The sequence below is a fragment of the Rhea americana genome, unplaced genomic scaffold (assembly GCF_003343005.1).
Source record: "Rhea americana isolate MKP2758 unplaced genomic scaffold, rheAme1 scaffold_315, whole genome shotgun sequence".
Taxonomy (NCBI): domain Eukaryota; kingdom Metazoa; phylum Chordata; class Aves; order Rheiformes; family Rheidae; genus Rhea; species Rhea americana.
Genome location: NW_028186441.1, coordinates 538,920 through 552,712, shown reverse-complemented (window position 1 = coordinate 552,712; position 13,793 = coordinate 538,920). Strand labels below are relative to the sequence as shown.

At 40.5% G+C, this 13,793-nt stretch overlaps 1 protein-coding gene across 2 annotated transcripts in view; it reads left to right on the top strand.

The window, feature by feature from the left end:
* Window positions 1-12,190, top strand: part of KIAA1671 (KIAA1671 ortholog) — a 69,984-nt gene extending 57,794 nt beyond the window's left edge. For both annotated transcript variants that reach the window (XM_085310301.1, XM_085310300.1), the window contains 6 exons: window positions 772-1,027; window positions 3,105-3,276; window positions 4,803-4,930; window positions 5,328-5,467; window positions 5,624-5,706; window positions 6,348-12,190. In XM_085310301.1, the coding sequence (XP_085166427.1) occupies window positions 772-1,027; window positions 3,105-3,276; window positions 4,803-4,930; window positions 5,328-5,467; window positions 5,624-5,702 (775 nt within the window). In that variant the 3' untranslated portion in view covers window positions 5,703-5,706; window positions 6,348-12,190. The remainder of the gene's footprint in view (window positions 1-771; window positions 1,028-3,104; window positions 3,277-4,802; window positions 4,931-5,327; window positions 5,468-5,623; window positions 5,707-6,347) is intronic.
* Window positions 12,191-13,793: the final 1,603 nt, after the last annotated feature.

The following is a 13,793-nucleotide window of genomic DNA, read 5'->3' as shown; positions in this document are numbered from 1 at the left end:
GACAGCATCAGTGCAGACACTTTGTCTGTCAGGACATATGGGATGCCATTTTTAATCCAATGTCTATGAACAGTTGAAAATCAGAGATCCCAGAATGTTTTAATCTTCTGCACTGTTGAAGATATTTCAGTTCCTTTTTGAGTAATGAGGAATTGGAATTATTGACAGCTCAAAACTACTGGCTTGTGTATGTAGAGCACATACTGTGTTGCAGGAGCTGGCACAGCAACGAAGGGCTACTCCCAATACTCATTTTTAACTTGCAGCTGGTACCTGCTACCTCCAAAGATGCATTTGTTACTTCTAGCTGCAGCTTCTGTTTTGACTTTCCTTTATGCCAGCAGAATCATCACTGTTGTCTTAGCTGTGCCCTAATGCAATTGGTTGCAAGTTCTTTGCAGAAAACATCCTGAGGTTTGCTGATCCGTGACCACTTGAGGTAGGATCAGAGCAGACAGTCTGCCAGTGGCTTCATCAAGTATCTTCTCAGGATGAGTGTTGCAGATGAGGGGCATGGCTGCAGGGCTGTGCCTGCACTTTTAGCCCATCTGCAGCCAATGGAAACTTACTGCTTTCTTCTACGCCTGTGTGGCCTGTTTCTCAGACTGCATGCCACTCCCAGTACTGTATGATCTGACTATCTTGGGGCAGTGCAGAAATGCTTTAGTATGTGGGATTACCTTATGACAGCTGAGTTTGCATGATCGAAAATACCCTTGCATGTATTCGTTCACCCTGAAATCTCATAGACCTCATTTCTTTAATTTGCAGCTTTGCACCTGAATCTCCTTCCTCAGAAAACAATGTCATTTCAACGAGAAGGCAACCACCAAACAGCCATCCATCTTCTCTGTCCTCTCAAACGGAACCTGCCTCCCTGGTTGATCACCATGATTCCTCAAAAGACCAAAGGAGCACAAGTTTGGACCGTTCCAGCACTGACATGGACTCCACTGATGGCACTGATTTACCTCCCCCAGGAGACACCTACCCTGATGAAAAGACCACTGATTTCTCTTTCATTGATGTGAGTTATCGTAATGGGGAAGAGGTGTTCTCTGTGTATATTAACTATGTTGTCACTGGCACTAACTGTTGCTATGCTGTACCTTTTGCAAGCTTGGCACTCAACCTTTCTCTGCCTTTTCTTTATCACATTGAATTTTTCCAGCTGACTTCCTGTCTGATCAGAAGTTTAAGATCAAAGCTACAAAGTTCTGGTAATTCCTGTAATACTTAGGTTGATGAGAATCTCTCTGTAACATTCCAAAGGGTTATTGGCTTTGAATAATGTCTGCCAATGGCTGTAAAGTTGCTATTTCTCTTTCTGCTCCTCAGTGAGCTACAACAGAAGCGTTAAATGGTTCTGTGAACATTGCAAACACAACATAATTAAATGACACAAATAGCTAGTGTTTGCTGTGCTATGAAAATGCAGATTTAAGGCTATAGATAAAGGGATTTAGTAATATTTTTCTTATTTAAAGGTGATGTCTTTCTGTGATAGCTTAAAATTGTATATTAAAGGGTTTTTCGTAATAAGAATCCTGCAGATAGTATAGGAACTGTAATTTCTGACCATTCACAGTTAAAAGTGGATTAGTGTTCTTTAAAAGCATTACCACAACTGGCGTGTAGTTTTCCATTTTCAGTATGGCATCTGGGAAGTAATGTTTTTCCTTGAATAAGAGTGGGTGCACTTTTTTCACTGTATAATGTCTAATGACAGGCATATGGGTAAGTGTGAGAGTCCCAAGTTAGTGGAACTTGCAGCTGCTACAAAGGTATCGGATACATAGTGCCTCTCTTATTGCCATAACACCTTCTGAATTGACTAGTAGATTGCTCTGTGAAATGCAGGAAGGATGCAAGCAGGTTTGTGCTGGAGGCAGTTTGGTCTGGTGCGGAATTGACTTAAAATCACAGCTGCTTCCTGCGTAGGCTGTTAGAAAGTGCCGCCAGCGAGCTCTGTTCTCTGCTGGTGTTACGCTCTGTGGGAACTGCAGAAACCTGGATTTGAGCGAAGCGGGTGCTGCTCTCGTTTCGCAGCCCACTCAGGCTCGGGAGCGGAGGCCGTGTTTGGTGGCTCATTGCTCTGAGATCCTTAACTGCATAAGCTTTGGGCCTGGCATCAGTTAACAGTCCTTTAGCAGCATATCCTACGTGTGCTCGTTGCCCAGTTAAGGAAAAGCAGCAGTGCAGAAGTGGCACAGTAGCATTGGTGTTTTCTCTTACTGTCACTGGCTCTGCATGTAGGAGAGAAAGTACTTTGTGCTGTTCTCTGGACAGCKTAAGGTATCTCTTCAAAATGTTTATAACTTATTAGAACGGTGTATTCCCAATTGTACTGAGAGTAGTTTATTCCTGACCTGAAACCTCTTAAAAAGGAGAGGGGGAACAAACAAAACAAAAACACAAACCCGCCCAGAAATCTTGAGGAGAAGAGGCCCAGTGATGTTGGCTAAATTCAGGCAAGTCTCTAAGAACCAATTGCATTAAAAAATATATATATAAAAATAAATAAATAAAAATCACAGCTCCTTATTTTGCTCTGTAAATATAATTGCCTTGCCTTCACATGCGGAGGTGGGCATATTTAAAATAACTGTGAAAGGCCATAACATTTAACTTGCAATCTTCATGTTGCTGGTGAGTGGCTTGAAATTTCTGTGGATTGCAACCAGTGAGAGAAATGAAATTATAGCATTCTGCTAGGAGAAGAGAATTTTATGTAGTTGCTCTTTTTAGATCCCAGTCTTCTGACTGGCCTTCAGCTAGCATGGCCTAGATTCATAAAACTGTTTAGGAAGCAAAGTCCTATTTTACTGCAGTTTAGTTATTTTAATAATTTATTTAATGAAAACAAATACAGCCAAGGGAGTTAAAAGAACCAGCATTGTATCCAGTCAGTCATTGTGTAGCGTATCCTTATCATAAATTCTGTTTAATATGGCTTTAAAGTAACCACAAGAATAATAATGAGGCAAATATATTTTTAATTAAGCTAAATGGGTTAATGCTTGAAAGTAGGTTGTGAAATCATTACAGAGGCGTTGACTTTATTTTCAGTCTGTTGGAAAGYAAGGTTTTTGTTTCTTTCATAGCAAACCACTATCCTGGACTCCAGTGCGCTGAAAACTCGTGCACAGCTCAGCAAAAAGAGACGCCACCGGGCTCCTATTTCCCACTCTCTTAGAAGAAGCAGGGGAACAGAGTTTGAAAACAGATTTTCTTTGGAAGATCCAGACAGTTCGTGGATGTTTAAAGATTCCACAGGTATCTGTGAGCTATCTAAAATAATTAACCATACTCAGCTTGGTGGTGAGGGCAGGCATTTCTGAATGATGTAAGGCCTAAGAAGAACTTTCCTTTCCCACTGGTGGATCATCCGTTAAGTCTTCCTCTCCATTCCTTAGTGTCTTGAAAGTTGGGAAAGCCCTACTAGCCAGAGCTAAAACAGTCTAGGGTGAAGAGAGCTTCCATGCAATCTCCTTTAGCTTCTGGCAGTTGACATGAGAGGCTTTTCACTAAGAAAATAATGAGTTCAGAAACTAATGATCGATTGGCCAAAAATGATAATGTTCAGTGTGATAAGAGATTGTTAATGTTTCAGTAATCCATGTTAGTGGTGGTAGTATTTTCAGCCTTCATTAAAATAGTTCAATGTCCCTTTCTCTGAATGTTTACGTTATGCTGGTGAGTTTTTGGATGCATTCTTTAGCCTATTCTCTCTATATAAACCCCTGTATGATTGATGAGAGCAACTGTAATTGTTCATATTCTATAGGTGCTTCATAGATACTTTTTTTCTTTTCCTAGCAGCTRTAAGTGCTACAGGACTAAAGCCTAGAGTAAAGATAAATTGCCTCCTTCAAACCATCCTATTAAGGTCCCCCTCCTATCCTGTCCTGTTCTTTAGGACAAAATATTGAGATGCATCCAGCATTGAAAATCCTTGCTCACACAAGTGAATGAATGGCTTAATACATGCACTGATGATAAATCACCTGTTTAGTATTTGTAGCACTTAGRTGCTGTAGATATCCTTTTGGCATTCTCAAAGCAGAGAAATTATTGGTGATGCAATCTGTTCTTTGTAGAGGCTGGTGACATTTTTGAAACTCTGGGGACTAAATAGGTAAATTTTGTTACCTACCATTTCTGTTTTGCCCTGAAGCCTGTGAATACAGGGAAGAAYGTGTGATCAAACTGATCTCTTCAGTAGTCCCTAGTTAATGGAAAGGAATGCTGTTATGCCTTTGGTGGTTCTTCTGGTACTGATCTAACAGATCTAAAATATCCTGAAGACCTATCTTGATAAGAAATGTGTTGCAGGAAACTGCAATATCTAAGTATCAACTAAGGACCTAGTAGACCTGAAGGCAACTGTACTCTTGCACATTTATCTGTGATAAACAGCTAGCTAGACTGTTATTCAGTCTCTTTGTATCAAAGCCCTGCTTTGAGCGGGGGTTGGACCAGATGACTTTCTGAGGTCTCATCCAATCTAAATTAATCTCATTTGCTGTGACCATATGAGAAATTTAGAAGCAGCAATATATCCATACACTGCTCTTTCATCTCTGTCAACAAGAAATCGTTCTGTTGCTGAGTACTTAGTATGTTTGTTGCTCTGACTTCCATTGGACCATTGAACCCAATCCTAAGGTGTATTAATATTACTCTTAATATATTTTAAATGGAAGGAGAGGTGTTGAACGAAAGATATAGATGAAAAACTTGCTGACTAATTTGCTATTTTTTTCCTCTCTGCTTTTTTCCTTTATATAACTGATTATTAGAAGAGAAGAAAACTATGCAACAGGAAGATTCTGATGAGGAAGAAAAAATATATCGTACTGGGAAATCATCTTCTGTACAAGCTCAGAGACTTCCTGTGTTCCCAGGAATGGATCACTCTGTTCTCAAGGTGAACATCAGTGGAGCTTGTTAGATCAGACTTAAACTGGTTCAGTAAACTGCAAGTGCTGTTTAGAAACAGTGCAAGGAATTTTACACAAGATGACTATGCAAATACGTTGTTTGTCGGGTGTGAGTAATGCTTTATGATATATAGAGAAATCTTGCGGTTATTTTTCTCACTTTTTAACTCTTAGATAGAAATACTAAGTGATTTGGGAAAAAAATAGCTTTACAATAGTAAATAAGTTTTCAGAACTGCATAGGCTTACAAGAAGTTTCTTAATTGATTTCAAGCATGGGTTTTTTTTTGTTTCTATAAACTTGAGTGATTTGTTTTGATTCCAGAAAAGTCTAAAAGCTGCTTTAAAAACAAGCATTTCCCTTTATTTTTAAAATCTTCTTAGGCCCAGTTGCGGAAAAGACAAGAGTCTGAGACTTCTGGTGAAATAAGTTCTGCCCAGCTGTTTAAATCCCCTAAACCACAATTGCAGCATGCTGTTCCTGGTAGCAGACTACTGCCCTCCAGTGTGGAGAAGGACGACAGGTGAGAGACTGCTCTGAGGAACTGTTAGTACTCATTCTGGTGAACAAATAATGTTAACCTTCCTGAGGTCCTAGAGGAAGTGGTATATTTCTTTCTTTTTGGTTCTGAAATAAGCTTTCATAATTAAAGAATAAAGAGTATTTTTGTATGCCTTAGGTCAGAAGAAAAGTCTCCTCAGTGGCTGAAGGAACTGAAATCAAAGAAGAGACAGAGCCATTATGAGAATCAGGTTTGAAAAGGTACCTTCTGAAAGAAAGATGGTTTTACAAAGTGAAAGGATACTCTAAGGATTGTTTTAGATGAAGGCATGATATCCTTYCCATTTGGTATAGGAGGAGGGTGTTTAGGGCACACTCTGTGACTGGCACTGGTTGGTCATGCAGCACCTTTTAAGTAGATGACAATGATAAGGACGTGGAAAGTGTTTCTTGAATGTGTCAATATTACAGTTCTGTAAGCATAAACATTTGACTATTACTATGGAATGCCCTTCCATGAATGGGAAGTGATTCTGTGCTGAGGCAGAGCCATATTCGTAGGCGGTTAGCACATGGGTGATACAATTTCACTTTTTCTCTGCAGGCAGTCTTATTTTTACAGTGCTCTGTCCATTTTGTAATGCTTCCATTAAACAAGAATGAGCCTGCCATTGAATAACTGCACACATTTGGAAAACATTGTACTGTGCTATTTTAGCAATACTCTGGGCAGCTCTTGGATCTAGAATACTAAAGATAGTATAGTATTGAGACCAAGATGACACTGCACCAGTAACATGCATTGACTGGGATTTCCCTGTTACAGACACTTCACAGTGTCTATTTCATGTGACTGTGTCACACTGAGTTATTTCAGCAGTTTCTGTTTTTTTTTCTTTCAGATAATGATGAAAATTAGGAGAAGATATAGGAGTTTAACAGAAGCCTTAACTCATCTGAACCTAAAATTCACATGTCATGTTGCTGCTGTTTGCTTCCTGCCTCAACTGCTATGTGCATGGTGCCTTCCTGTTTTGTGGAGAAAGCTGCTTAATGTTCATAGTCAAATACAAAGCTGTACCTTTTCAGATATGGGAGGATAGTCACTTTAGCCCTACCTGGAAGAAGAACCAGTGTTTCATAGTTAGCACTTCAGAGAGTTTTRAGAGATTGTAATGTTTGATCTAGGAGTGCTGTGAATCAGAAAAGTCCCCCTCCATGTTGAGCGAAGACTGCATTTCTACATGTGTGTTCACTGACTCAAAAGTATGACTTCTGGTAGGCATGTCAGGTGTAACGCTGGTTTTGTATTTGTTTATGAAATTTTAATCAATTTTATCTTTTTTGTAAAAAAAAAAAAAAAAAAAAAAAAAAGAAAAAAGAAAAAAGTAAGCTCCTATTTAGAATTAAGTTTGTGCAAGGTGAGAGTGAAAGAACAAATTATGTTTACTGCCATACTGAAAAAGGAAACTTGATTATTTTTTGTAAAATGTATTTTTGATTGGCTTATATTTACATGTGATCTGCTGATCTAGCAGATGAATATAATTTTTAGATGAACAAAATGTTAATTTTTGTCATTCTTGAAATGGTATTCTGTGTTTTGTCAGCATGTGGAATAATTGCTTCATTGGAATGTCTTTCCTAAAAAGATCAAGCAATAATGTCAACCAGTTCTCTTTAAAAATAAATGTAAATACTGTTTTTTATTACAAAAAAGGAAGGGAAGAGGGAGGATGTTAAACTCATATCAGGGTTCCAGTTAATTATTGAATGTCACTTTAATAGCAGTTCTCATAGTCCCACTTCATGTTTTTATTCATTAGTCTGTAAATAGCAGTTTTACGTTTTTATTTCTGCGCTAATTTTGCGGGATAAGCTAAATGTGTTTTTTGAGTTTCTCAAATTAATTACCTATCTTCTTTTGGTAAGTCCATGGTTATATTAGCAGTGTAGATAATATCCTGCATAGCACTGATGTTCTGAATATCACTGATATCACAAATATGTTAATATAGATATTGAATACAGATTCTGCTATATCAACAAAGATGTCCATTTAAGACACAGTTTATTCTTTTCCTGAACAAGTGCTCTTTTCAGAAAACCTTTAAAAATGTAACCTAACAAGGGAGTTTATTCTCTCATGTCAGTATTCCTCACAACTCAGCTAAGAAAGTAGCAACATAGGAAAAACTGAGAATCAACAGAGTTCTCCTCGTTTTCTCCTCTGGTACCCTTCGGCAGCAAAGGGTTCCGCCAGGGCCCCCTGCAAAGCCACTGTCGTAAAACCACTTCTTTGACCGTTTTGACCAGCATAGCGGCTGGGGAGAGACAGGAGTGGAAACAGATTGCTGCTTACTACATTGCACTTCTTGTGTCCTACTGATGAGATTCTCTAATTATTCAAAATAATGCACCAGCACTTGAACTCCTTTTTGCTTTTTATGATCAGAATTTCAGAAAGCTTGATTTTTGTGGGGTACCGCAAGGGTGCATCTGCTAACTGAAGTGGCGTGCCTGGTCTGCTGTCTAGCGAGCTTGTAGCTGCCAAAACTATGTGCCAATTCGTCTCATGGAGAAGTCACAGATGAGGTGATCTATCTTTCTTTTTTTTTTTTTTTTTTTTTTTTTTTTTTTTTTTTTTTTTTTTTTAACTCTCAGTCTGCTCTTAGGAAATCACAGCAGTATGGCAGGAGACAAGTCCCATATGCACCTCTCTTCCCAGATTTAGTTTCAAAGCAGTTTCCTATACTTAATGGAGATCAAATGAGTATGTTTCTCTAGTTTAAAAGTCTTTGCTCATTGCTTGTCCCACTTCACATCAGAGCTGTTTTAGGGCCTCTTCTGCTGCCAGTCAAGATATCACCAGGATTTCTGCCAGTATTTCCTTTTATGTAGCTTGTTACCTAGATGGATTTCCATTTGATTGCAGTTGACCAGAGTATTAAAGAGCTACTCTTAACTAATATTAAGATGAGTTGTATATATTTTCTTCCCTCTTCTTTAGATGATGGTGGAAAAGGCAACTCTTTTAGAAAAGCTTTGCATATGTGTCTTTTGGGATTTTTTTTTGTTTGTTTTTAAAGACAGCATTCAAAGTGTGTCATCAGTTGTAACCATGTATGATGTATACRCTTCAGTTAGTTTTAAGCAGCAATGTTTGTAGGTGTGATAGAGGAATAATGATCGTTTCTCTTATCATTACTCAAGTCAGGTGGGGCTTACTTTAAAAAGTATCTAGAAATCAGGTAAATTCCCCCTGCTTACAAGAATATTTACACATGCTAAATTTTAGAATTCAGCAGGCTGACAGTGTTTCGTTACCAATATCTGGAGGGTTTAATGCTTCTTGGTCTAATAAATGAAGACCAGAAATTATTAAATTAAATTGCAGTATTTGCTCTGTGTGTGAGGAAACTGAGGGGAAGAACATTAGGTTTCCACAAAGCCTTTGAATGTATATGCATTTCCACATCTGCTTGGACAATGCACTGAAACTTAGCTGTATTTAGTAGTTTAACTTACTACTGAGAAATGTTAATGCTTAAATGCCTGATTAAAAAGCATCTTTAGAATGTTGTTGAATGAGAAAGTTTTTTCTGCTCTATCATTTCTTGTATATGAATTAAATATCTATTTTCTTCTCTTCAGATTCTCACTATGTAATAAGAGATCTATATGTTATTACTTCATAAATGATAGAACATACTGTAATACAAATTATACAATTTTATTTTAATTCCAAATAATGCTTATTAAGTTTTTCTTTTGTTGCCACATGTTGTATTTGCTGTTAATATAAGATGGGAACGAGCTCTTAGTTTCAGCACTTTTTTCAGATGTGATTTTTTCATTGAGTATTGGAATCTGTAATGAGAGCAGATTTCAACTCTTATGCTAACAGTGTTTAATAACAAATGTGATGGAGATCCTGGCATTCCCTGTGGAGTACAGTGTAGTAGAAGTATTTAGTCTGTTACTTTGAGACTACTCTACTTTTTTTTTCCTGCTGTTTCTTCAAAAGTTGTATCAGTAGAGCACCTTTTTAAAAAGTGAAAGTAGATGGTTTGTGGAATTKAAGTGTTTATTTTCTGATTGCATTTTTCTCTAACAGAAATCCTCCCTCAGTTTTAATATGGATACATACAGCCTTCTTATTTCTTTTTACTGCAACCTCCAGCTATGGATTTCTTTCTTTTCATTTTCTGTTTGCAGATCCACCTTGTTAAAGTTTGTATAGCTTTAATTTTAGTAGTTATTTGTTYGAAAGTTTACTGCTTTGGTACTGCTTCTATTTACTCTATAGAAAGATGCAACATTTCTGCTCTTTCAGCCTTTGAACTCCAAAACCTTTCTAGAATGTGGTCTGCTAGGACTCAAACCTCCCACCTTTATGCTTGCACAGAGGTTTCCCTTCACTCTGGTATTTTGTTTGCAGGCAATTATTGGCAAACTACTGGATGCATTTAATGTAAGATTAATAAATGCAAACTGTTACTCAGTTGTTATATCTGGAGCAGCAGCATCAGTTAGGTGACAAGTTTAAGTACGTGTGCAAACATACTGAAATATGCCCCGTCTTAGGGAATTAAACTGAGGATGTGGTTTGATGTCAGTGTTACTTGGAGAGCTGATACACCAAAAGATATTGGGGATCAGAGCAGTTCCAAGACAAATATCATATTAATATTTATACACCTTTAAGTCTCTGCCCAGAGAAATGAACTTCTGTCTCTACCCTTTTCACTTACTATGGAAGGAGAAAACCTTATTGCTGATACTACAATAATATTACGCTTACTATTACTGCTTGTAGACAGCAGGAATGTCTTTGGCATACATCTTATTTAACTGTCTGGAGCCAAAGGAATTGCATATCCAGAAACCCTGTGGTCCCAGTCTAAATATGTCCCAGTTCTGTGGTACCAGGAACGTGGTTAGAGTGGATCCATAGGAGGAGAGCAGAATTGCTGGCATGAACCAGACCTAATTTGTTTTGTTTTGTTAAAAATTGTGAAGTCAGTTGGATGTAACGTTTTAGGAAACAGCAGTGTGTTCCATGCATGTGATGGGGTGGAAGGGGTTTACTGGTCACTAAATGCAGATAGCTAACTTTGAATGGTAAAACTGCACTTTCTACTGGGATTGCYTGGAGATGGGATGGAGATGGGTGCAGAGCTCAGCTCTCCTGAAGTAGCTGCGTCCGCATTGAGTCCTTCTGTCTGCTGTGGCCATGTCCTGGGGTAGGGATGTTCTTTTGTGGCCGTGTTTTCAGTGTTGTTTACTGCTACTGCAAAACCAGCCCCAACAAAAACAAACTATTCCAGTAAAAGCAGGGTTGTCCTTACAGCTGTGCTCCGCCGAAGAAGGCGTTGTTGGTCAGCGATCGCTGCTGTCCCGTTCCTGAGGGGCAGTTGCGCAAATCCGTGGCGTGGACACAGCGAAGCAGCCGGCCCCCGTCCCGGATGGCAGGGCGCATGCGGTGCTGTGTTAGATGAGGAGCCCAGGCGCTGCCCTCGGGGCAGCTCCAGACCCCRCGGCTTGGCCCTGCTCGGGATAGAAATGGTGTGAAGGAAAAGCAGATGCTTGTTTTCGTATTGACTTGACYTCTGAACTCATGAGAGTCATCAGCTGCTGCTCTTCCTAGATCCTCCTGTGAATTAGGGAACGAAAGATGTGCTTTTAGGAAGGACAGGACTTGCGTGGCAGAGACCAGACTCCAGGGAGGTTTAGCTGGACCCGGGGATGCAGCCCGCTGAGGCTCCTCGCCCGCAACTGCGGAGCCGGGGCACCTCTGGCTCCCGCCGGGTCTGTCCGCGCGGATGCGAGCGGAGGGGGCGAGTGACGGGCCTCGGTGGGAGGACGAGGTTCGGAGCAGCCTGTCCTGATCGGCGTCATTCCTGATGCGCTTGGAGCCACTGCTTGGCTGCCTCCCCCCGCGGCTGTCATCCTCCCCGCTCAGAGTACTGCCGCACAGCTCTCGTCTGAAGTAGCTTTTCATGCTATTGGTGGGATTTGGAAAAGGAGGAAGGACGAGGTCTAATGGCTGATGGGTTCTCCTCTTTCCATGTTAAACATGATGAGAGTATGACACCTGTTTTTAAAGGAGCTACTGTATAGATAAGTTTTTTTTATATCATTCTACATAGCCTTATAGAATATGTAAATATGGGTCACACAAATACATTGTGCTATAGAAAATATTTTGTACTACATAGTTTCCTAAGTAATAAAGATATTCTGATTGTTGTGTATTGTATTGTACAATTATGATTCAAAGTTTAGCTTTACCAGATACTGAAAAATCTATTTTCTAACAATATGCTGTGAGCATCTCGTAGGGATTTGAGAGGCTGACAGCAAAAGGCAATTGAGTTCTGTAAGGAAGAGAAGTCAATGAGATCTAGTGTCCATTCTGTCATGTTTTTGCAATTGCCTTATCAGTGTACAAGGTCCATGAGTTTGAACATGAAGATTCATGGGCACCGTAGCCACCGCAAAACTAAATGTAAGCGGGGATGCTGCCGAGGAACGGACTGGTAAGAAAACTCCTGTATTTTTAATCTGTTGAAAATAGGCACTGTCATGTTTGGTAAAAGAAACAAATTAATCCATTCCACTTTCTCCTTTGAGTACTTCTTCTGTATAGAAGTGATTTTATATTTTACAGCCAAGAGGTTTCATATTCAAAGAAAAGATGAAAATGTGAAAAGGAACTGCAATAAAAAATGAACTAAAGAAACTGCTGTCTGTGGGGTCTTTGTAGGTATAAAATGTCATTGAATAATGACAACAAATGTGTTCTGCGTTGAGCTGCGCTGTCAGCTGCATTTCAGGTTCAGCTTTGCAGTGCTGGGATGCTCTATCGCGTCCCACCTCAGCTTTCATTCAGCAGAGCTATGTAACATCACGGGGCCCTGCTGGGCCCACGGATGGGCTTGCTGGCTTTGATACGGAAAATAATTGCTGACAGAAAAGGCTAAACTCCTTTATGAGTGATTTGTTTCATCCTTCATCAGGAACTGCAGCATTGGGCAGTGGTGAAAATAGTCGTGTGCTGGGCAGCGTGAGCGCAGCGTTGCATCAGAAACTGTCTGGATTGTCTCCATCTTCCCTGGCTTGGCCCATCATTTCTGCTCCTCACCATCTGTCTCAGCCATGATCCGTGCTAGGGCATTTTTGCCTCCTATAGAAAACTAATGAGTTTGGCTGTATCTTAGTGACGGTGTGATGATGATGATGCTTCCCATAAACAGTTACAGTGTTTGGATGCGATACAGCGATCACAGTGAAGAGCTCTTTTCAGTGTGGTTCTGCTTGGGTAATATTGCAGAGGAGTTTTCCAGTTATGGGCCAGCTACTTAGACAAACTACAAGTTTGACCATACTAAGTAATGAAGTGACATYTTGGTGACTTGGAGATGTTTCATATGTAGCTCTCAGTTCCAAGACTAGACCTAGTGAAAGCAAGTAGAAAATCCTATAAGAGGAGCAGTAAAAGCAATGCTRTCAGCACCCTGCTTGGATCTTCATCCTCAAAGAAGCCCTAAGATGGGGCACTGCTGTCCTGTCTGCAGAGTGCTCGGTCCTCTCCACCTCCGCTGTGCAGGAACTGCTGCCCTCTGCTCCAGTCTTCGGTTCCCAGTAGTTCGGCACAGGTGATACCGTGTGCTCGAAGCCTGCGGTTGTGCTTTGCTGAATCAGGTCCTTACACCTGCTCCGTGAATTCCTCTGACCCAGTCACGAGGCCTGTTGACTCCAACACCTTGAGATTTGTGTAGGGCTGAACTTTGCTTGTTTTTGCCTGTAGAATAATGAATTAAATTTTCTACAAGCAGAGCAAAATACTGTGCCTCAGCTTGGCGTTCCCGAGGGAAGGACTGCCCTTTCTTTASCAGATGATGTATTTTGCCTCTGAAGACAGATCCATCCATGCACAAGGTACCCTCAAACCCAGGTCAGTGTGCGTAGGGGCGCTTCCAGCCCAGCGCCCCGGGGGCAAGATGACCTGTGGCACGGAGAGGGCAAAGGGGCTCGGGGAGGGTCAAAGCTGGGACGAGACCGCGGACCTCGAGGCGCTGGTCTGGGGGCTGGCTGAGATGCCCGCCCGCCCCGCAGCGCTCCCGGCATCCGCGGAGGGCAGCCCTGCGTCTCGTGGCGTGTGTTAGCCCAAACAAGCTGTAAATATTTTGCACGTTTTTTTTGCTTTGCACTGTGCTTGGTTTCTAGGTTAAACCCTCCCATTAACTGCTGATGGGAGAGTTTTCCAGAGAATCTGGCAAGAAGTAACGTGAACATGCTGATGTGAATTTTGACGCTAATCTTCTGTAAATCGAGTGGCATAT